General features: G+C 38.5%; 1 protein-coding gene and 1 long non-coding RNA gene across 2 annotated transcripts in view; one reads left to right on the top strand and one right to left on the bottom strand.

Annotated features, from left to right (window-relative positions):
* Window positions 1-25,096, top strand: part of LOC6557840 (homeodomain-interacting protein kinase 2) — a 34,851-nt gene that overhangs the window by 2,258 nt on the left and 7,497 nt on the right. The window contains exon 2 of the mRNA XM_043215379.1: window positions 2,384-3,355. Coding sequence (XP_043071314.1) covers window positions 2,887-3,355 — 469 coding nt within the window. The 5' untranslated portion in view covers window positions 2,384-2,886. The remainder of the gene's footprint in view (window positions 1-2,383; window positions 3,356-25,096) is intronic.
* Window positions 17,817-19,676, bottom strand: LOC116805315. Its single transcript, XR_006246690.1, has 3 exons — window positions 19,656-19,676; window positions 18,835-19,509; window positions 17,817-18,160 (listed from the first exon to the last, which is right to left on the bottom strand). It is a non-coding gene; the product is annotated as an uncharacterized LOC116805315 (long non-coding RNA).

The following is a 25,096-nucleotide window of genomic DNA, read 5'->3' as shown; positions in this document are numbered from 1 at the left end:
ACGCAACATTTTGCGTTTTGCCGCCGGCCAAAGCAGTCTCCTAACTAACATCCCGCCCCCACCACCTCCACAACCCCATCCCCTTCGCGTTGATTGTGCAAAAGAAACTATTTCTGACGCGTCCGTAATCCACTCCGCTGAAATGCGAACTACGTAAATCCTTACGTGTCTGTTGAAATAATCAGCCCAGTTCCCCGCACCGCCCCTGCCTTGCCCAAGGTGGCGCGCCCACGTCAGCAAAAAAGCGACAATTTCGCGAATCCCCCGGGCAGCAGCAAGAGAGTGAGAAAGAGAGAGAGAGGGAGAGCGAGCGTGACGTCGACGTCGCTGCTGGCGCTTGCGCAGGCGCCCAACAAACAAACGTAACGGCGAAAGCCAGCGTCGCAGCCTTCAGCAGCAGCAGCATTAGCAGCAGCTGCCAGGCAGTCAGAGTCAGCATGGTCTCAGGTCTCAGAGTCTCAGCAAACGGCGTCTCAAGCAGTCGTTGGACGCGGCCAACAGTAGCAGCCAACAAAAAATAATAATATCCATAGAAAAGTTAAAGGACAAGGCTCGTCTGCAGCAGCGGAAGGTGCACAACAGAAGAATATAAGAAATTATACATAAATCTAATAATAGACTGAGAAACGATTTGCAACACTTTAACAAAATGTGTATATGTGTGTGTGTGAGAAACTTAAACAAAAAAATAAATAAATGTCGCAATTTGCAAACAAACTCAATTTATGTATTAATACATACGAGTTTAGATTTGTTGTAGTGGTTGTTGCTATTGCTGTTATTTGCGACTCGCCCAATAATAACAAAAATCAACTGAGCAAAAACCACACCAAAGAAATAAAACAACAAAAAAACAAAAACAAAATAAAAAACGCAAAACTCGTTTCGCCGTCGCCGCCTCGGAGCTTCAAATTCGCTCCTCTGCCGCTCTCTCTCTTTCTCTTGCTTCGGCTCAATTTCGCTGTGTTGACGTCTGCGCCGGTCGATGTGGCGCTGACGTTGGCGCTGCCTGCTGCGGCTGTGTGTGTGTGTTTGCGTGTGTGTGTGTGCACATTTGTTTGTTATGTTTGCCGTTCGCTTTTGAGCAGCTGCAACTTCTCGTCGCTTATTATTGAACAGCGACGTCGACGTCAACGTCGGCAGCATCTTTTGCAAACTTTTTCTCGTCTTATGAGTATGTGTGCGTGTGTGAGAACCGGCTTTTTGTTTGCTTTAATTTTTGCGTTTTTCTCGCCGCACATATTCATTATTATTTTGGTGTGTTTGCTCCTGCCCCCATCCACTTACCGATCTGCCCAGCCCAACAAGTTGTTAATTTTGTTTTTAACCATGCACAACTTCAAACGAAAGTTGCCAATTGAACAACAACAATCATTTACGTTCAAAGAACTTATTTTTTAGTTTTCTTTTCTGTTCGCTTGGCTTGCGTGCAAAAAGTGCGTAGAAAAATTGTTATCGCTATCTCTGTCGTTCTGCCTGTTTGCGTGCGTAATCTACAAAAGTGTTTTTTTTTTTCGCTGTTGTTTGTTCCTATTATGTTACGTTGTTTTGCTGTGGCCGTAAGTTTTTGCGTAGTTTTATAGTTCGGCCGACACGCACACAGGCAGTCACCCAATAGCGACGCCCCAAAATAAAAATGAGGCAGATATAAATGTATATAAAAACAAAAACCCAAAATTGGCCGTCTGGCGGCAGCGTTAATTTTATTGTTGTTGTTTGCACAAAAGATTCTCGAATGGAAATTTTCAACAACAAAAAAAAATGTACCGAAAATTGTTGCGTGTAGAACACTGTTTGGTACAGTGTGCGAAAATGCTGGACCCAAAACTTAAAATTAGTTTGGTTCCGCTCAACGAACGCAAACAAATCAAATTAATTAGTTTTAACAACTAATTAGCGTTTAGTGTTTTACTTTAAAATGAATGATTAAATCCGATTTAGGGTTGTGTTACAGAGTTGAAATTGAGTATTTTTTTAAACTAGAGACTTAAAAATTAGCAACAAGTTAGAAGGCTCCCAAGTATTTTTTTATTATAATATATAGATTCAATATATTAGTTTTTAAATTTTGTTAAAACGTTCACAGATGATAAATATAATGTTAATGTATAATCAAACAAAGACATTGTTTATTTATCGCTATCCGAAATCGATTATGATCGATATTCATAAAATGGATACAGTTTTTGATAAAATTAAATCAACTTATTATGCTAGTTTAAAATTTAGAGACTCGGCTATTGATGCTGATCAAGAATATATGTAATTAGCATATTTTCGCACAAACCAGTACACCCTTTCTGCCCATATTTAATGGGTATAGCGCAACATTTTACCTTTTTGCTTAAACTCTCTAATTGTCAAATGTTTTCTCTATTTGCAGATTCTCTTCTAAATTGACGTCAATTTGTCAATAGTATTTGTAAATAATAATTCTTCAAATATAACAGTCTATATGTAAAAATAAAAAAGCTGTTGGTCGACATCAACATTTTGGTCACGTTTCAATTTGCAGCCGTAATTTTTGTACAGTAAATTAAATTTGTAAGAAGGCGACAATTCCAATGAATATTGAAGCCTAGGCAACAATAACAACAGCAACAACAACAGTAAACGCCAAGGAGGAAAAGAAGACGAAGAAGAAAGAGACCAACAACAACAACCAAATCTAATCAAATCCAATTAGAAGCGAATTGAAAAAATCAACAAATAAAACAAGAAGAAGAAAAAGAAGCAGAACCGCCGAAGAAGAGCAAACGGCAATAAAATAAACCACACGAGCGTAACAAACGAAAGAAAGATAGATAGATGCAGAGAGTGAGTGAGTGAGAGAGAGAGAGACAGACAGAGCACCAGAGGATCCGTTGAATTAATTCGCATGCGCCAATGAAAACGTCGCATCTTTCGCACGCGTCCGATTTCGTCATCGACTACGCCGTCGTTGCCGCCGGTACCGGTTCCGCTACAGCAACAGCAACTTCGGTTTCCGGTTCCGGATTCCACCAGCAGCAGCAGGATCATCATCATCATCATCAGCCAACAGCAGCAGCAGCACACTTGTATCAGCCGGGCCGCCGTCAGAGCGATGTGGACATAAAGCCAACCGTCGAACAACAAATCAGAAGCATCCGAGGAGGTATCAGTTGTGATCTGTTGAAGCCCATCGTCTACCATCTCGACGCGGACACTCAGCATCAACAGCAGCAGCAGCGCCAGCGTAGTGTCATCATCAAGCAGCATCACTCGCAGGATCACCAGCAACAACAACAACATCAACGTCATCATCAACAACAGCAGCAGCGAACGTTGTCCAAGTCTGGAGCAGCGGCCAACAGCAAGCGAAAGCGCGAAACAGGTGAGTTTATTTTCAAATTAAGATATTGATCCTATATCTGGAGCATATACTTAACAATATATATCAAAACTAGCTCGGTTACAGACATTTATAAGTGTCTAAAAATTAGAATTCAGTTTGGCTATATAAAATATTACAAAATTAAAAGCTTTACCTTTGCAATTGTATCTTATATTGCTATCGATTTGTATCGATATTGTCATAGTCTGTGAGATCGGTTTACTAATACAAACAGACAGATAGTTAGGCATGGCTAAATGGACTCGGCTGTTGCTGATCAAGGATATGTACACTTTATGTGATCGGACATGCTTTCTTCTGCGTGTTATCTGTTACCTTTAGTTTTGCAAAACTTCTTACGCAGTTTAACTGGGTCTCCGGTATATAAAAACATTAGGCATGTTATTTCTAATGCAACAAGTTCTATTTCATCTGACTAACAGATTCAACTTGGACCCCCTAGAATGTCTGATGCATCTGCTAGGCGCTATTTCATCAGCTCTAATTTATGTATTTATTAATACATATTTATTATCTTGAGCAATGGGCAAAAGTCATTTGTGCATCGCATTGTTGCGTTTTTAATAATCGAATTATTATTAAGACAATTGCAATCGTAAAAACGAACAAAGTATATTTTTTCAATTTCGATTGTTCTTGTGATAAATTATGTAAATATTTATAGCCACCTAAATTTGAATAGAAATTTTATACCGATAATTTGACTATGTGCAATACAATTGAAAACTCATATCGTCTATCGTTATCGTTTTATCGAGCACACAAAAATGGCGCTTGGCGACAAACACGATTTACGCTGATTATATTTTATATATGATTATTTTTGGTTTTCGCATGCCTTCTTCTTCTGCCTCTGCTTCTGCTTCTTCTTCTTCATCATCACTTGACGCTTATCAAGTGGGGAGGAAAACGCGTGTATGCCCCTCTCCCCTCTTCCTAGTATGCTGGCTCTATTGATAATCAAACAATAAACGCGACGAGAAACCATGCGAAATGGTGTTGATATTTTATTGTTGTTTTTGTCACTTGGCTTCAGTTGAATGCGTTGCAAATGGCGAAAGACAGCAACAAAAAATCCCCACAGCCCCATCTCTTCTTGCTTAAGCGTGTGTGTGTGTGTATGTGTGTATGTAAAACCCAGCCGGCTATCTTTCACTCTTTTACCTCTCCCCATCTGCTCCTGTACTCTTTGTCTATGTCTTCATTTTGTTCAGCCATTCTTGATGTTTGTCTCTGATTACTTTGCAAGTTCAGACATGTTTGCTGTCTTCAGTTTGTTGATGTTTTTGTTGCCCCTCCCCTACTTGTTTTTTTTCTTTCGTTTTTGCTATCCATTAAAGTTTTTTTTGTTTTTGGTTATTTTTCTTTTTTGTTTTCATTCTCTTGCCCTACGCTTTAGTTGATTATTTGTTTTGATGTTTTCGCTTTTATTTTTCATGAGCTAATGTTATTATTTGATATCACACACACACATACATACACACACAACATATACATATAATTAAACTATCGTAAAAACTTTGGAGGGCAGGTGAAATACAAAATTCAATGAAATACGAGACGAGTTTATATTTCAGTGTCATTTTTCCATTTCTAATTGAAAAGAAGCTTAATCAAAACTTGTTGACTTCTTTGTTTGTTCTTTTTGTTTGCAAAAGTTGTAGCTTTGCAGAGATAAACAATACGAGTGCTCGATTAGGAGATACCCTGCTATATTTCAGAGAATTGAACTTGGCGAGTCGGCTTTTAATGATGACCAAGAATATGTTATTTTCTCTTTCTCTTATTCGATCAGTCGCATTTGTTTTTCTCCCTCTAAAAGTTAACGTGTAATTTTTATTTTCATTCTTTCTTTGTTGCGTTTAGTTTGTTATTAGTTTTTATTTGCTGTATTCGCGCTTATTGCGACTTATAAATTATTGTTTGTATTTCTCCGCTTGCTGTTATTGTCGTCATCAGCGTCGCTGGAATATTTGTTTCCCTTTTTATTTATTTATGCTTTGTGTTTTTCGCGTTTTTGTCTGTTCTGTTCTTATTGTTGGCTTTTATCGGGATAATACGTTTAAATAGTTTTTTTTTAGGGTTCTTTTCTCTTCTATCAAAATAAACTCCATAAGAGAAACCGCAAATTGTGCTAGTTTTGTGTATTTTATTTTCTTTTCTAGGTGCTGCCCATGATGTTTACCATTCCAAATAACGCTTTAATATCCATTAGTCATATTCATTTCGCCTTGCGTGTGCACTAATAAAAAAAAGCGATTTAGTTTTGATGGCAACTTGCGGATTTTCCCGACAATCATTCTCATAATTTGTTTTTTTTTTTCTTTTTGACATCGGATCATTCATTTTATTACTCCAACTAAACGGATGGATTACTATTAATATGATTAAGTTTATAAATTAGATATAATCAATTTAAAAAAAACCCTTTAATGGAAAATGGCTGGAAATTAATTTTGCACTTTAGCCAATACTTCCCTCCAGTATTGGAAGCCCGCAATCTCTGCCTCTCTTTTATTAAGAATTGAGAACTGCTTTCCAGTTCTAGAAAGTTGAATAATCTGTTCTTTTCATCAGAATGACATACTTTTGTACTCACCTTTTTTTTTGCATTCACTTACAGCTCTCAGTATTTTTTGTTGTTTTTTTTGTTTGTCTTTTTCAATTCTGAAGTTTCCTGTTGCTATTATTGTTGCAGAACTTTCACCCATAAATCTTTGTGCAACAAATTGCCAAGAGATCACAATTTGTGATCACACATTGTTTGTTACTGCTGCTGCTTCTGCTGCTACTACTACTGCTACTACTGGCCTCTGCCCTATTATTCAGGCTTGCTTAGTGAGTGGGTGAAAGGAGTTAGACGGCAATCCAGCAAACTTGCAGTTAGTTATTGTTGAAATTTCACTCAAGTCGGTATCTATCTCTCTTCCTCCTACTCACTCATACACACACAAGCAGAGACAGGTATAACTGGTGCTTGCAGCTGCACTCTTTTTTCTCTTAAAACCAGAATCTTACAGTTTGCAGTTGTTGCTTTTACTTCTTCCTCGTTTTCTTCTTCGTCGTATCTCACCTCGCTCCTTTATATCTCTACCCCACCTGCTCTTGGCCTTTGAGCCCAAAGTTTATATCAAAGACATTCCACCTACGCACGCACACAAACAAACTTTGTGGAGAGATAGAGAGATAGAGAGCACGTGAGAGAGTAGAGCAGAGCGCCTCAAGGCAGAAAAGCTCATATGACAATCAAAGGTGCTGCGCAGTTGTCTCTGTATGTGTGTGTGTGTTTTTTTGGGCTGTCAACAATTCGATTTAGTTTTTGTATTTACCCGACGCACTTCCAATGACAAAGTTATTTTTGTTGCTCATACTTATGTACATATTTATGTGCAAGAGAGAGAGAGAGACAAAGAGAGATAGAGAACATGTAAAACAAAAAAGACGAAATGTAAATGTGTAAATATTCATGGAAAACATCACGTAGCTTTAAAGCGCACACGACTGCGAAATTCCACGACAGCCAAATGTTAATTTCGTTGTAAACAAAGAGAGCCAGAAGAGTTAAAGACCGACCCCAATGTACTATATACGTATGTATGTATATGTGTGCATGTATATGTGACATTTAGGCCTAGGCGATGCGTTAATTGCCAACAAATTAATGCAACGAGTGAAATATAAAAGCACCAAGCGTGATCGATTCCACTGGAAGTGGAAGGTGTGGAATGCGCTATTAGCAATCGATAAATGCAATAAAAAAAATAGAAAAAAAACATCGTTCGCTTCATTACTACAACTGTGCTGCGAACCTTGTGGCTAAAAGAGAAACATCGACAGTTAATTTTGAGCTGAGCTCAAGCTAAGGTTAAGGGAAGGCCGAGTGCGAAAGGTAACTGCATAAAACATGCATACAAACACGCATTTAAACATATGTACATACCATATATGTATACATCTCGTATAACTCTATGCAAATGTTGCTAAACATGTTGTCTGAGATAGAGCAGCTGTCCGTTGGTCTATACTAATGCAAGTGCACGTGTGTGTGTGTGTGTGTAAGGCATTTCAATAAACCAATACAAACAGAACTTTTCAACATAGATTATAAAAAAAAAAAAAATTTAAGTTGTATTATTTTAAATATTTTGTAAACAAAAGTATACCATTTACACAAAAAAAACGTTCTGGGTATATTCAAGTCGAGTAGCACTTTTTATGCTTTTTATCTCAATTGCCTTATGCATTTTGTTTTTGATATTTTGCTGCACTAGCGAAATTCAATTGAGCGATTTGCCCGACAGCCTTTTCTGTCAATTTCACTTTTATTTGGGCCTAGAACAGTCTCGACTATTACATAATTTAATATGTATTATATGTACAATGTATATATATATTGTACAAATAAGATGGATGGGGGGAAAAATGATTCATTTGGATCATTAATATACCACTTAAACAAACAACTGCAATTTATATAAATTTTAAGCTTTTTATTTTTCTTTGTTTTTCTTACAGGTAAGCGAATGTGTCTCTCATTCAACAACTCGGCAAAAATGTATTCTGTGAGTTGAAAGTTTAAATATTAATAAGTCGCTGTATTCATTATTGATAGATGAGGAGGAGGCTGTGTGAATCTAATCGAAGTTACTTGTAGTAATTATTATTAATGGGAGAACTGTTTCGGTTCATGGCTGATAACTTTTCAAATATATGTATATATAAATATATATATATATATTTATGGACAACTGTCACCCTGTTATCCCCTCCGCATAAACTCATTGAATTGATTTCAAAATGTTCGCTGGACCAGTTTTTTTTTTCGTTTGAGAACTCGTTTCTCTGTTTTTCTGTATTTGTATTTTTTTTTGTGCACACTTGCACAATTCATCGCAATTTACCTGTCTGTGTTGCTATGAGCTATGCTTTTTTGGAGCTATTTTTTTTTAATTGAGCTGCGGCCACACCGGCCTCCAACAACCGGCCTGCTGCAACAACTCCAACTTCAGCTTCAACTGTTCGACCCTCAGGGCGGCGGCGACGTCGACAACGACGAATGGAGGTCATACCCAAAAAAATTAAAAGCACAACAACAACAAAAGAAACGCACCAAGAAGCAGCAGCAGCAGCGCTGAAGAGAAAATTTGCCAAATCTGACGCTGATCAACAACAGGGGGCGCTCAAAGCAGTATGTGCTTTTTGAGCTACCTCTCTCTCTTTCTCTCTGCCTCTGTCGCTCGCCTTGACGCTGTTATTGCGTCTGCTGTGTGCTTTGTTAAAGGCAGCGACGTCGACGTCGACGTCGACGTTTGCGTCACTTTTTTTTTTTTTTTTTTTATTATCGTTCTTGCTGCAGCACGTAACTACTATCTCTGCATGTGTGTGTGTGTGTGTGCTCTGAGTGACAATGCAGGGCATTGCTAGCTGTTTTGTGAGTCGCTCAACGTTCCATGCTTCACACATGCACACTCACTCACTCACACACACACACAAACGCGACATGCGACCGTCTATGGAAATTGAATCTAAATTGGGTTAACAAGTGTTAATGGACAATTCCCAAGCCCAGTGAATGCAACGCGGCCACTGAGCAAAGCACAGCAAAGCGAAGCGAACAAAAGCAAAGTACAGTAAACACACAGTCCCGTTATTGCTGCTAATATACATATACATGTACATATAAAAAAAGATGTCTGCGTAAAAGTATCTCTAAAAGGCAACACAATATGCGTAGGGCAGGCATTCTTGCAACTTTGCAACTATTTGTTGTAGCTCATGTAAATAATATTATGTATAAATAACACAAATGATGATAGTTAACACAAGTCAAAACAATAGCCTTAGAAAAAGCGTCTTAACTTCTTCTTCCATTCCACTAATCATCATACATATTAAGTTTCCCGAGTTTCCCGTTTCATCTTGTTTGTCGCTTTCTTCTATCAATTTGAAAGTAATCTTAATAAAATCATCTCCGGCTGCTGTTGTGTGGCGCCACCTGTCGACCTGTTTTGCATAGATTACGCAAATCATCCAAATGGGAAAAAAGATGCAAAACACAAACGAACAAAAAAAAAATCAAATTAAATAATATCAAAGCTGCTTAAGTTCGTTGGGACTTGAAAAGGGCTCTAGTGAGGGGAAGGGTGGAGGCGGAATCTTTTGTGAAAATGAAAAGCGCTGTGCAACGAAATGTGCCATAAAAAAGACGCCAGAGACACACACACACAAACACACACAGAAAATTAAACAAAAATAGAATTACATACCAAGTTGCACAACGCGAACGTGGCATGTGGTGTAGGATTGTGGAGGGGCGAGGTGGGATGGAGGATGGGGTAGGGTAATTGCGAGTGCGGTTCCGTCACAACACATTAAACGCAATTATAGAAAGTCAATTGAGAAACGAACAGCAACAACAGCAGCAATGAGCAAATTGCGCGGGCGTTGAGAAAAAAAACTCCAACGACGATGTCGACGTCAAAGTCGCTTGCGCCTAGCGACGGATTGCCCCCCTCCCCTCTGTTAAGGGTTCGACTATGCTTCAAAGCGTGTGGGCGACAAACAACCGCTACATGCGCTTCACTTCTTCCTCCTCATTTCTAATTTCTTGTCGCATGCGCTTTAAACTACCACTACCCACTGCAAATTAATCCTTTTTGCCATTGAGCAGCTTTTTTACCGAGACACACACATACTGAAGGAGAGCTGCTGCTGCTTTTTGTTCCGTTATCGGCTCCGGCTTTTCAGCAGCTTAGTGCTCCTAAAGCTCCTCACAACTGTCAACTCTAATCCGCAGATTCTCTCTCTTTGCATACTTTGTTGCCCTCCCTCGCCTCTCTCCATCTCTCCCTCGTTCACGCTCGTATCCTGCTGGGCTTGAAATGATTATTTTCTTATTGTGGCCTGTGTGTTGTGAGTTTTATTGTTTGTTTGCGCTTTGCTTTGCTTTCTACAGGTGTGCACGCTGCCGCAGTCGACGTCGCTGCTGCAGCGATGACTAATGGTTATTTTTTGCTGTTTGTTGTCGTTGCTTTTGTTGCTATTCCTATTATTACTGTGTGCAAAAAAAAAAACAAGTTTTAACTGACGTTTCTAAGGCTTTGTTGTTGATGTTTTTAGTTGCTGTCCTGCTCAAATTGGCTTCAATATATATATCATTTGGTCATTTCCATGCGTTGTATTCCAAGTTGATTTGCGCAAGTTCCTCGTCCAGTTTTTTCTTTATAAGTTTGTTTTTTGTATAGTTTTTTTTTTTTTGTATTTAGGCAACTAGCAAAATGCGGATATTTATCTGAAGACTTTTGTGTAAATACGATTTTCGTTTGCTATAACCGAAGGCCTTAAATCGTATATGAATATTTTTAAAAGTTATTTTGTGGAATTTCCGCTTTATTATCAAGAAACAACTAAAAATAAAAAAGAATAAAAAAAAAACCGCATTAGTTATCAGGGTATTTGAAAAGTTGAGCATTTAAATTGTGTTTTGCATTCTTATTTAAATTTAATTTGTACTTTACATGCGACGAACGACTCGACATTTTCTATATTTAATCGAGCATTACACAAACTATTGTCACCAGCTGAAGACTTTAATTTGAATGCATTAATTTACATAAATTGTTGCCCCATCAACAAAAAACAAATAATGTGCCTTAAACGTAAAATACCCTTTATTTAAAGGCATCGAAGTTTGTTTGAAAGATTACATCTTTTCCTTTTACAGGGTATATATTAGTCGTTGTCTGCTATGAATGATTCCTTTGCATAGGATTGCCTCATTTGTTTATACATATTTTGTGAATAGGGTATCTTTAAGTCCATCAGCTTGCAGCAACTGCAACTGTTGCCTGTTGTCTGCTTTAATTTTCTAAACCTGAATAATATTAAAATAAAAACAACACGGCAAAGTTATGCGACACAAATGTTGCTCGCACTGATTGGACGGATAGTCGGACGGACGGACTCGGACCTCAAACAGCAGCCACACTCTTTGCTCTTCACTTTTCCCCATATCACTCTTTCTGTCTGCAATTTTGTGTAAAATTCTCGTGTTGGAACTCGTCCATAAAATGCGATGCGCAAAATTGCATTAAGAAACTTTGTTGCTGATGTTTTATTTTATTATTTATTTTTAAGTTTGTAGCTTTGCTTTCGTTTCGCTTTTCCTATTGAAAATATTCTTGGCTTATTACAGCATTTCTTTCGTTAAGTGTGTCGTTTATTCTAAAAATGCTGTCAAAACACCCACTCCCACCCACCACTCCATATTCACCTCCATCTATTCTTTACTTCACCTCTATGCTCTCTCTCAGCAGCAGCAAAAAAAAGTTAAAGGTGATTTTCTTGTTGTTGTTGTTTAATTTCTGTTCTTGTTGCTGACAACTTCCGTGTGTAGCTTCTGTTGTTGTTGCGGCTGTTTTTGTGTTTGTTTTGCATATAATCGTAATTAAGCTGAAAATATTCATTCGTTTGCTTCTCTTCTCTTCTCATGGCTTCTTTCTGTTCCTAATTGTGTGTGTGTGCGTAGCGACAGAGGCGCCAGCGTCGCTGCCTGTTGTTGACCGCTGAGTAGGGCATTTCATATTGTTAATGTTGTTGTTGTTGTTTGTCGTGGCATATGGATATGTAAATGGCTTCGTCGCACGCGGTTGTTTTGTATTGTTTGCCTGAACAGAACATTTTGCGTAGAATTCTATTTTGAAACATTACTTTTCCCTAATGATTGTATTCCTTCCAGCATTGGAAGTGCCGGCAAGAAAAGCTCTCAATTGGAATTAGGATCAACGTTCTCAATTTTCAGATTTGAGTAGCTTTCTTTCACATGTGTGTGTGTGGATTTCATTGTGTTAAATCTAATGAAAGACTTCTATTTAGTTAATAAAAAGTCTTTGAGCATTTAGCTTAAATTTCTATTTAACACAAATTTCTTTATTCAAGTCATCTCAGCTGGCTTCAAACATTTGTGAAACAAAAAACCCTTTTCATTTTTCAACAAATTTGCGTTTTACATTTCACTTTGAAATTTCGTGCGGCAAACTCATTAAATTTATTTATGTAAACAAATCGGGCGTCATTCCAGAAATATAATCAATAGCAACAGCAACAACAACAACAGCAACGAATTATTAATTATGTGTAATTTCATTAAAAGCTCTACATTAATTAAAACATGATGTATCACTTATGCCATATTAATTGATAATATTTAATGAGCAGCGGCTTTTGCTTGTTAACTGAATTATACGAAAAGCTTAACGCCCCATTCCAGCCTCGTTGCTGTTGTTGCTGTTATTGTTGTAGGCTGCTTTTCGACTTGGCGAAGATCTGGCAGAAATCTGCACTCAAATGACGGCGACGTTGACGTCGGCAGCGACGCGCCCGGCAAGTGTCAACCCAAATTGAAAAGTTGTCGACGCTGCCAACTCCTCTTCACAGCTTTCAGCAGCGTAGCTGTCCACTTGACGATATTCACCCTCTCTCTCTCATTTTTTGTCTTCCTCTTCCTTTCACTACTCACAATAGCGTCTGGGTTTTGTTCTATTGCCTTCGTTCACCCCACCCCAGCCCCTTTCTTTCCTTGAGCTTCCGCTTAAAGCACTTTGCTAAGCTGCTCTGCTCTCTTTTCATCATTATTATCATCTGCTTTTCTTCATCTTTTTCTTATGCCTCTGTTTCTGACTCATCTTGTTTTTGTTTGGTTTGTTATTCGCTTCTTGTTGTTTGTTTGTTTCTCGCAGTCGACGCTGCCCACTTCAAATGCTGCTGCAGCGATTTGCTTTTGTATTTTTTTTTTTATTTTGCGCTCAATTTTGTTTTACATTTATAGTTGCGATTAGTCATTGGCAAAATGCTGCCTCCCACATACCCATACCCCCTGCTTCAGCGATGACGTCGTCATCTAACTGTTTAGCCTTTAACATTTATCAGCTGCTCTTTAAACAGACTTGCTGCCAATTTGGTTAAGCTGTGGAAATAAAGCCGTAATTCTTTTTTTATTTTATTTTTTTTACAACCTAATTCAATTTTAGTCAATCGATTTTGATTCAATCTCTAATCTAGGGTATAAAAACTTGTTTTCTAATGATTTTGTTATCCTCCCTCTCTCTCAGTCTCTTGCTCGCTTTTTATGTCCTTGACAGCTTTTCAATGTTTTGTTTTGACTAGCTTTTGTGTGGTCAGCAGCCAAAATGTTTGCTTTTTTAGTATTCTGCCCACAACTACATCCCTGTAGCTGCTGCTTCTCCATCTTCCAGTACTTCTTTTTGTTGTCTTCTTTGCTTTTAGCTCTTCTTTAATAGCGAGAGAGAAAGAGAGTGAACTATTCATAAAGTTTTTGGCCCGCAACTCGTGTTGTGTGCTAGTTTAACAATTTTTGTTTTTTATTTTTATTTAATTTATGAGCAATTTTACTACCTCTTTTTTTTCTGATTTTTCTTCCTTTTATAGCTGGCCACTCGATAACCCACAGTAGTTGCCTGTTACCAATATTTACCCATCCCCTTGCAGTCCTTTATTCAGTCATTCTTATTTCGTGTCAGTTGCAAATATATTCATACGAATTTCGTAAGTTTTCGCTACACTGAGGGTGTTTTTATTAGGTTATAAGCCTTGTGATTTATGCAGGGTATACGGAGGGTATATACAGTTTTATATATATACAGGATCAGCTAAACAAACTGAGTGTATACAAAGTCAATATTAAAAAAATGTATAAATTAAATTTGAAGGGATTTAGAATTTTAAAACAAAGATATATATATATAAATATATATATATATATATATATATGTATTTAGGGTATTTGGCATTCGTCAAAATTACTTAATTGAATTTTTCTTATATGTTTTTTTTGCCACAAGCTCGGAAACTTGCAGCTTTCATTTCCGTTAAACTATTTTACCCATTTATGACCACCCCCTCCGACTGACAGGAAGCGAAGCACAGGTGGCGCTGCCCCAAACAACTTTCCTCTTCCCTCTGCACAACCTCTACCCACTTGGTAACTTTTAGAACTTTTCCTTGGGGGTCACTGAACTTTGTTGGCGTTTTTGCGGCTCATAAAAAGTAATGTGTTGTTTTTGTTGCTGTTGACTTTATTGTTGCTGTTGCGAATTTAATTCCTGTAGCTGTTGTTGACTGAAATGAAACACTGTTTTGTGTTTATTGTACGTTTATTAACACATTTCGGTTTCATTGTGTAAAAGTCATGCAAACAAAACTAATCATTAAATCGCAAGAAAAGAAACAGTTGCTCGAGCATGGGTATTAGTTGGCTAAATTGGGTAAATGGGAATATTGCCAAATGGGTCGCATTTGAATATTCTGCACTTATAAATTTTAAAGGCGAATCAGCCACGCCCCCAACAAGCCGAGGCAAACAACACACGCCTCAATTGTATCGATCCATATTTATTAAAGAGGCAGCAACAAACTGAATAATACAACAGCAGCAGCAAGCGACTTGCAACTGTGCTGCACAGTGTGGCAAATTCTACATTCTAGAAATCGTACGAGTGTTCTATATATTTATATATGGCTTGCTAGATTATGGCAGCCTCATTAACCTCTTTAATAGCTAGCACATATTGTATATGTTATTGCCTGATAATGTCGTACGGAAACAGATGCTGCCACGCCCCCCATCACTCTATATACACAGTTAATCCGCCCCTCCACAATCTTATCAACACAAGCTCGTTGAGCATTGCAATTTTAATTGACAGCTGTGTCAGCTTTCACAGCAGTAACTGCTGCTTATCAACGCACTCAGACAACAAAATCAAATATTGATAGCAATTAAAAGAAGAAGACGAAGATGTAATGCACTACATTAGCAAATAATATATGTAAAATTAGGAGTAACGCTACGTTTTTATATTTTCCAACTGTTTTGCATGCTTGCAAAGTGAAATTCTACAAAATACCTTATTTGTTCATATCGAAATTTAGCTGTTTTTTGCCTGCTTTCTTTCTTACTTATCTATTTCTATTCGTCTTCAATTCAAGTGCTGCATATTTGTTGTGCAAACTGAAATACCCAACCAAGCTATAAAATATACCCATCAAATGCAAAAATATTGTGTTTATTTCTGTGAATTAAATTACCCCATGCATTCACATATTTTTTTCTTCCATTTTTCTTATCGCCAGACAGCAAACCAAACCCTTCCCTGTTTTGCCTACCCTTTTTTGACACCTTTCGCCTCCTCCTCCATCCTCCCACTTTTCTTCTGCGCTAAGCACTTTAAATGTTAAGCCGAAAATTGCATTTATGCATTGCAAATATTTGTGGCCAACCAAAATGGCAAAAGCCAGCAAAAAAAAAAAAAGAAACGGTAAAGTGTATTGCAAAATTGACAAAGTGTGTGCAACACTCGAATATACCCTGTACATGATACTAAACAGTATGATCGACTGCTGAGGTTACAAGATTTTGCGATTTATACTTTTGTAAGAGTGTATTTTAAGAAAGCTTAAATCAAAATTTCTATGCAGCATACCCGTTAAACTTGTTTATTTTACACGGTATTAAAACCTCACCGCAGTCATGCAAAATGCAACGTTGTCTAAGTTTGTAGTTGTTGTTTTTTTGTTGCCTGTTTTGCTTGTTTGTTTGTTGTTGTTGTTGTTGTCAAAAGCACTCTACACGACACAAATTTCGTTCATTTACACAGTGGGAACCAAAGCGATGAGTGTGCTTAGAAGCCGCTGCTAGCAGCAGAAGGGGGAATGGGTTGTGGGGCGGAAAGAAGAGTGAAGAAGCGAAGCAAAGAGGGGAGGCAGACGCTAATGTCGTTGCACTCACACAGTCAGTTAGTCAGTTGGGGTACAAATAAACAAACACGAGCACGGACAACACCACCACACACAATATAACAGCAGGACATGCATAACTGATAAGGATCTTCAAATGATTTCATTCCAGGCCACAGAAATTTCCAGACATGGAATGGAAAGATTTTGTGTAATGGGTTTTTCCAGTACAATCATTGACAAAGAAAAGAAAACTAGTTGTAGTTTAGTTATTGTTTAGCTCTTAAATACAAATTTAAAATTTCAATATAATAAAATAAACTATTTAAAATTTTAGCGTGGGTTATTAATCTTTATTTATATGTACTTTATGGGTTCGAAGTTGCTTTGACACAACTCACAGTACAATTTTGCAGCATTTTTAATAATAAATGCAAAGCATGATAAATATTTCATGTGTATTTTCATGCAGCTCAAACAAATTGCGTCGATTCGCATCAAAATACATCAAATTGAGTTATGAACGTGTTGCCAGCTCTGCACTGTTATAGAGGAGGGTGCCAGAAGGGGGCGGTTTACAAAGTCCAATTCGCCTTGTTGGGTCATTTTTCAATTGCAACAAGATAGACAGCAACAACAACAACAACAGGAAAAACAACAACATCAATAGCAACAGCAACAACAACAACATCAATAGCAACAGCAACAACAACAACAAAAACAGACAGCAGCAAATCAATGGAATGCGAATGCGAATCAATAATCTTAAAAAAACTTGTTTATTTGTTGTTATTGTTGCTACCATTATTATTATTATTACTATTATTGTTATGCTTTAGCTGTTTTTTCCCACTCTTTTTTTAAAACGCTTGAAATGCAATTTGCGATTTCATTTCAGTCCTCAGCTCCCCTTTCTCTCCTCTCTCTCTCGCTTTCTGCTCCCTCTCCTTTCTCTGTTTGTTGCTTGCGCTTTTCATTTCTCGGTTTTAGTGCCCTGCATTTTGACCAATCAAATTGACACGCTTTCCCCCACGCCTCTCGCTCACCGCTACCCGCCCCCCCTCATCCTTGCCTGTTGCCTTGCCTTGCTTGTTGCCCTGTGTTAGCCACCCCACATCGCTCCTCCCTGCCCGGCATCCGCTCACAAGCTTCGCTTTCCATTTTGGCTTTGATACGTTTTATTTGCATTTAAATTACGTTGGAAACTCGCCTCGAATCATTCACTAATCGAGCTGTTTTTGTTGTTGATATTCTTGTTGTTGTTGTTGATATTTCCATTGGGTTTTTCCATGGGATTTTGTTTTTCTAGTTCCTTCGCTTTGTTTGGGTCTGTTGGGAATGGTGTTGATTATGCGTGCGTGTGTGTGTGTGTATGTTAAACGAACTATCTATGCTTAAAGAGCAAGAAAGGTTCTAATCAACGAATTCTCAATAGATAACCGTATAAAGGGCCAGATTAAAGATGATAGTTACATATGTCCGAAGAAAGAAAGAGTGAACAAAAGAAACTAAAATAAGATACTGTTCTGTTATACAAAAGCTCAGATAACTGAACCGATAGGCAAGCTGTTTACCATTTTGAGCAAGATCGTTGCAATTTATCGATATTTTTTGAGCAAATCGGCGAATAAATGCAATTACAACTGTAGTTGTGTTGACTTAAGTGTTGTAAAGTTCTGAAAGAGTATTTAAGCCGCAACAAACTGTAGATCATTTATACAGTTGATTTTATTTATTTGTTTTTGCTCTCGATGTACGTCAGAATGTTGTTGTTGTTGATGATGTTGCTCTGGTTGTTCCAGTTCTGGACTGACTTGTTAAACTTGTCGCACTGCCTGCTGTCCCTCCCCCCCTTTCCAGTGCCTATTGAGTGACGACTTCCAGCTGCTGCTGCTGCTATCTGCTTGCGACTCGGACGGTTGGACAGTAACCCCTCCCCCCACCCCTGATGTTCTCCCTGGTGGCATTAACTATCAGTGGCAGTCTGAGACGTTCGCAAAGTGTTGACCTCAATTGAAGTTGTTCGGTCGCCTGCAACAACAACAACGAACAACATAAACAAAAGCAAAATAGAGATGTCAGTTATAAAAATATCATGCATGCAACGACTCTGGGCTTATACAGGAGTTGCAGCTGTAAAAAGGGAGTGGCAAATGGGAGACAGCGAGAGTGAGGGGGTGGCAAGTGAGTGCTGTCAAGTCGAATATGTTGCATATTCTAGATATAACTGTGTGTTTTACCCCTTAGAAATGGGCTTCAGGAGTATAGTTATCAGTAAAAAAAAAACTTATTTTGAGAGCGCAAATAGAAATTTGCTTACTGGGTAACTTTTAGTCGAGCACTGTTTGTAGCGTTCTCTTCTCCATTGTTATACATATTTGTTTGTTTGCGCCTCTCTCCTCTCTCTTCCACTCTCTCTGCTCATCCTTTACGTCATATTGGTTGTGTTTTGACGGTTTTAGTTTTTAGCTTTTTTTATGCAGCTGCCAAACTGCTGCGCCGTCAACTGACACGCCATATGCCACGCCCACACTCAAAATGCATACATCAAGTACATCACACATACGCGGCATACATGCAAACATACGTTTGTATGTATGTACTTATGCATATGCACAAAAATACATGTGCAGAAGCCACTCGCCCATTTCCGTTGCTCTTTGCCGGTTCTGTGACTCTCCACGCCTCGCTATTGCTTGCCTCACCTCGTCTCGTCTCTCCTGTTCTCCACACACCTCTCTGCTTTTCGCCTTGTCGTGTACATTGTGCAATACTCGCCGCGTTCGCCTTCCCATTGGTGGGTTACTTTAGGTCATTGCAGCTGACGTCGCCGCCGTCACTTCTAACGCTCGCTTGAAGGACGTCGTCTAAATTGCCGCCGTCGCCGTTGCCGTCGTCGCTGCTGCGGCTGCTATTGTTGTTGTTCTCGTTCTCAACGTCACCACCAATAGTGTTGCCCCCACTTTTGAATAACTAAGAAAAAAAAACAAGCTAGTTTTAGACGTGGGGTACAAGTAAAAACCATTAAAAGATTTGAAGGCGAAAGCTGCAGCTAAAATAACATGACATCTGTTTGTTTTTTATTATTTTAAAACTGCTGCTTAGTTTTTGGTATAAATTGTACATATTATAGTAGACAAGAAATAGTCAGAGCAAACCAAGCTAGAATTAAGGGAGCAAAAAAAGCTTCATTAGCAACACTGACTTCCAATGCTAAGTTTGCTTTGTACTGCTGGCTGCTTCTAACAACAGCTAGTTCTGCTAGGTGAGCAGACTGAACGTCCGTGGACCGTCGGCGTCGACCTCCAAGCGGGCAGCGCTGCTGGCGTCGTACGTCAACATTTGTTGTTCACTTCAGAATCGAATCGCAAATGTTTAAACTATAAAATAGACAAAAAATACATAAACTTACATATGTTTGTGCATATATTGAATAATTATACGGCTTATAGTCATTAGTTAAAAATGAATTTTGTTAGATAGATGATATATGCTTGTATATATGTAGATACATAAAAACTTTCACCAAGCATTAGCGAAAAATCTGCAATGCAAGTGGAAAGATTTCCCTTGATGTTTATTTTTTTTGTGACTGTCGCGCTGTCGTCTTGTCAACTGCATGCAACATTTAAACGAAAAAGAAAAAATTCACCGAAAAAGAAAACAAGATCAAAAATAAATGAGCGCGTCGCGGCGACATTAGACAAGCAGCAGCAAAGGCAGCAGCGGCGGCGGCGGTGCATCAAAAGCCAGCGATTGTTGGCGAAGCTTTCACATACATACAAACATACATAGTCCACAAGCAGAAGACGACGACGAAGAGGAAGAAATATGTCGTTTGAAAAACCTCCCACATTTCTTGCATGCGTTCCACATGCTCAAGTGCTGTGTGTGTTGTGTGAGTGTGTATGTGTATGTGTATGTGTATGTGTATGTGTATTATTGTGTGCTTTTGCCTCATTTACGTTTTATTGCAGCGCTGCCTTTGTTGCTTGCTACTTGTCGAAAGAAACTCTTTTTAAAAATCATGCTGGCGTAAATCCACGCAAATTTAAATTTAAATCGCTTTTGTATTTCTTTTGCTGTATAAGTGAAAATCCATTTCGCCAAAAACAAAACAAAAACAAAAAACAACCGATAAAGTATCGAAAAAGCTGCAATAGCAGCTCTTGAAATAAATGAATTTTTCTTGCTTGTTGCTTGTTTTTGGCTGCTTCGTGTTGTTTCTCGATCATTCGTTCGTTTTGCATTTAATTTGCAATTGATTCTGTTATTTTGTTATTGTCGCAGCACAGCTGCTGTTAATGCACTCCTCACACACAATCACAATCCCAACAATGTACGAACAATATAACAATTTAATCGTCACAAGTTAAAAAAAAAATGAAAGAGTGAGAGTTAGATAGCGAGGGGGAGAGAGATTATGTATTGTTGTTGTTGTTGTTGCTGCTGCTGCTGCTGCTATTTTGCCAGGCATAAGTTTATTGGCGTCATTTGTAGTCGCTGGCGCTGCGTGCAATCAAGTGTGCAATGCAATTACACAAATAAACACAAAAACAACAACAATATCCACATTATATACGATTATAAAAGAAAATAAAATTAGATGCATTTTTAGCATTTCGCCTTTTTTCTATTTTTTATTTACACATTGTATTTTCCCATCCGGCTAAGTGTGCAAAATGCGTAAAGTTAATTTCCGATTGCAATGCAATAAAAAAAGAAAAAAAATATGCAAATGTTGTTCAGCAACATGTTGCCAAAAGCGTGTGCGCTCTCTCTCGCTACATGTTTGATTTTGGATATCGATATCGATAACATTTTGCTACTGCTGCTGCAGTCTCTCTCCTTCTTCTCCTTTCAGCTTTTATTTGGCTTCTACTATATTGCTGACTTGTTGCGGTTGTTTCTTGTTGTTGTTGTCGTCATTTAATCGCCTTTTTGATTTTTCAAGTTTGAGCTGGTTTTAATTTATTTGGTTGTATGTATTCATTTTTTACTTTTTGCTGTCGTGAAAGTACATAAAAGGCATTTTACTTTGTCTTTTTTTTTTAGAAAGGCATTTGGCGACATTTTTGCAACGTCCAACATGTTGCTGCTGCTGCGTGTTGCCAGGCTGCCATTTTGTATGTGTGCCAGTTTTTATTTGGCCTTTTTTTTCGCAATATTTTTTTTAGCTAAATGTTCTGCTCGCTGAAGTGTGCAGCGGACAAAGCATGAGTTATTGCTGCTGCTTCTGCTGATGTTGTGGATGTTTTTGTGTGTTATGCAAATGATGCTGCTGCGCTTGCGTCCAGTGTTAAGTATGCAGTTGAAATGTTCATTTGTCTCTGTCACACACACACACACTTAATATAAGAGGAGCACAGCACATAATTCCGCCAAAGGCACATGTAGCAACAACTTGAATTCGCCCAATTATTGCTGTCTGGTTGCAGTAGCGTTGCCAGCACATTCGCTAAACTTTCTCCCGTTGTTCTGCCATTTTTGGAGAACGACGGCGGCTGGCGCGCTCTCGTTTACTTTGTATGCACTGGCAACAAAAGCACACAAATATGTAGCAACATTGTTGCGCTCTCTCTCACACACTGGAACTTGTTGTTTTTGTTGTTGTTGTTGTTGTTGTCGTCAGGTGCGTGGAGTCAAGTGGAAAATGCTTTTGCGTGCATTGCTCTCATTGTGTTGCGACAAATATTTGCACAACTCCAACAGGCAACATATACCGTGCTCGCCACCTCCCCCCACCCCCTCTTTGATCTGTCATGACAACATTCCTTGTACATGGTTTTGCCCCCGATTTTTATCGCTCCCTTGTCTTGTTTTATTGTTTGCGCCCATTAATCAGTCGCTAGTCGCCGCGTCGTTCACATTATCTACATCTACCATATATATATATATATATATATATATATATATATAATTATATATATTTAACCTGTTGCTTCTTTCTGCACATTATATTTCTTTCTTATTTTGTTGCGCGTATCTCTTGAAGCGTCTCCATAATCTTTCCGCTTCCGTTTAGCGACTCGCGTTTCAAATAATAATTTATCGCGTTTCTTTAAGGCAGCAAGCAGCACTCTTTTGTACACTTTTGTGCACTTCCCTCACACTTCCGTTGCTGTTTTCACCAATCGCTGCAACATGCAACATCAATTGGTATTCACACATTTTGTTTGGAAAGTTGTGGGCCAACTTTCTCCTCACAAACTAAACGATTCTAATTTACTTGCAGCCTTATCTAAATAATTCACTGTAAATAATTAATGGCTATACGACCCCTTTATCAATATTTTATAACTGACGTGGCACGTGGCGACTACTGTTGCAATATGCGTAATATACATGTATATGTATATATAGAAATGATTTTAATTGCAGCTGTTGTTATTCGAGCTGCTATCTAATTGTGCACTTTTGCTGTTGCAATACGATGATGAACTCTCAGTTCTCAGTATTGAGACATTGAATGTGACCCCCAACAAAGCAAGAATATTAACCGATAATGCCCAAGGCCAAGATAAGTTGAACTTTGGCACTTGGTATGTGATGTTCTGAAATACACGAGTTCAAGTTGTATGAGACAGTAAAGATATCGCTTGTGTGGAGATGGGAATGAGTCGTGCAACATGTATGTCTATCTTTCAAGGACAGTTGGTGTTGGTAGCTTTCTTGTGTTGGTTAATATTAAAGACGGTATGTAGAAAGATCTGTGGGATGTGGGATGAGTCGGAAGACTTATCAGATAACCTATATATCATATAGCGTTCGAGCATTTACTTGTATGAACAATTTCATTCATATCCAAGATATCGCAATAAAACTTGACAGTTGAGAGTGTTTTATATAGAATATTATTAAGATCGTTATTCTATGAAGCTGTCAAAAGCTCTTTTATTCTATATCTTAAAACTTCCACAGGAAGTGGAAAAAAACAAAGATTTCTGGTTTTTTATAATAGTTTTTTATTCATCGAACTCGACACTTTTGAGTGCTTTAATGGGCTCTCTATCAAAATTTGATATCTTTTTGTGAAAAAAACACAATATGTGTGATTTATTTATATATTATTCGCAAGAATATATCAACCTTGGGTGAAAACCCATAAGTAACTGTTGCTTGTGGAGTTAGAGCAGTTCCAATAACCCGTGGCAGAACCATGGCCATTCATTTGCCACCAAGGCGACGCATTTGTTCTTTTCCCCGGTTTTTTTGCGTCAGCAGCAAATACAGTTACTTCTGTTTGAATTTTTATACCAACCAATACGTAGGAAGTCGCCACCCACCGCCCTCCCAAACCACAGCCACACAAAATCGCATAGTGCCCCCACTGCCACCCACACACAACTATTCCGTTTGCACCTTTACAGTTGGTTGGCTCGCCTTTTATGCAACAAGCAGTCGAGAGTGAGTGGGGCAAAAAAAAAGCTTCAATTCGTTTTGCCAACCTGCGTCACGTTGCAACTTTGACGTTGAATGCGAGAGACTGTTGCTGCTGCTGCTGCTGAGATTTGCGTAAGCGAATTCGTTTTTGGATTGTGCAACGTAACAAACAAATGAATAGTAGATGTATGTAAAATGTAAATTGCTGTCGAACCGTTAAATCTCGTAACTTGTTGCAACAAACAAATTTGTGTGTGGTGTATGGTGGTGCGTTGCAAGTGCGGGCCTCTCCCTGCAACGTGATGGCGCCACGTGAACGCAATGTGTTATGGAAAAGTCCTTGCCATTGCCAAAGTCGTTGTTGCTGCTGTTTTTGCCATTGACTTGCCCCTGAGGCAGGCGTTGGCAGTTAACGCACTAGCGACGAGTCCATAAGGTAAACAGGTGGATGGGTGGGTGGTGTATGTATGTGTGTGTGTGTATGTGTGTGTTTGTGTGGGTGTTTTTGGTGACTCAATTTCAACGATTGTCCGACGTTTGACCTTGGTAGCTTATTCGGTTTGTCTTCTTATATGTATCCCTTAAGTATTCATAAAACGAAAGGAATATTATTGCTAGATGCAGCTTGTAACGGTAAGAAGGAAAGTTGAAGGATATAAATTTATATATAAGTTAATTAAAGATTAGAGTTCGTCCCAGGCAGATGCAGTTTGATTATGATTTTCGATTAATATATCATTATTGATATACAGACGACACATGTAGAGTATCCAAATATATTAAGTAAATATAGTTTTTTAAGTTCAGATCAAATTCTCGATAGCAAAACTGTCATTTCAAAACGGAGATATTTTCAATATCCGACAATAATAACTTTGCATTGACAAGCGATTTTATTTTGCCAGTTGTCCTTAACATTTTTGATAACTATCGATAAATATCGAAGCACAACAAACATTTTTTTGAATAAAGCTGTTTGTTTTTCGTTTTAGTAAGATTAGATGACTTCCATTTATATTTGCACAGTACAGGGAATCTGTTAGTCGCGCTTCTGCTGGTTGTTCATTTGTCAATTGTTCGATTTCAATTTCAATTTGACTTTTCGATTTGTGCGTTTTCTCTCATCGGGTTTTTGCATAATTTATTGCATTTAGTTTTCATTCAGCGCTGCCATAAATTTTCCGACACACAAAAACCAAATGTCGTCTATTTATGCACTACCACCCCCTACCCCTACCGCTTCCCCTCCCCGTTCCCATTCGCGACTAAAGTGTCCCCCAAGCGACGACGGACATTGGCGTCGCGTGTGTCCTTAAATTCAGTTTTGATTACAGTCGAGCAGCGAATCAAGCGAACCAAGAGTTTATGTCCAGCTAACGCGGCTCTTTCCCCGTAAACCCAGCACCCCTCCGCTCCCCCCTCCTACCCCCACGGGGTGGGGCGACCTTCAGTTGCCGTTGCCATACAATTTCCCGAAGTGTGCGTGGGTTTTTCTCTGCCTCTTGACTACTATTTTATTATTACTTTCCCTTTTCTCTTTCCTTTTTGCTCTTTTTATTATTTTCCGTGTTCTCCTCCATTTAT

This window comes from Drosophila grimshawi, unplaced genomic scaffold, assembly GCF_018153295.1.
Source record: "Drosophila grimshawi isolate 15287-2541.00 unplaced genomic scaffold, ASM1815329v1 contig_44, whole genome shotgun sequence".
Taxonomy (NCBI): domain Eukaryota; kingdom Metazoa; phylum Arthropoda; class Insecta; order Diptera; family Drosophilidae; genus Drosophila; species Drosophila grimshawi.
This window is presented reverse-complemented; position numbering and strand designations above follow the sequence as displayed.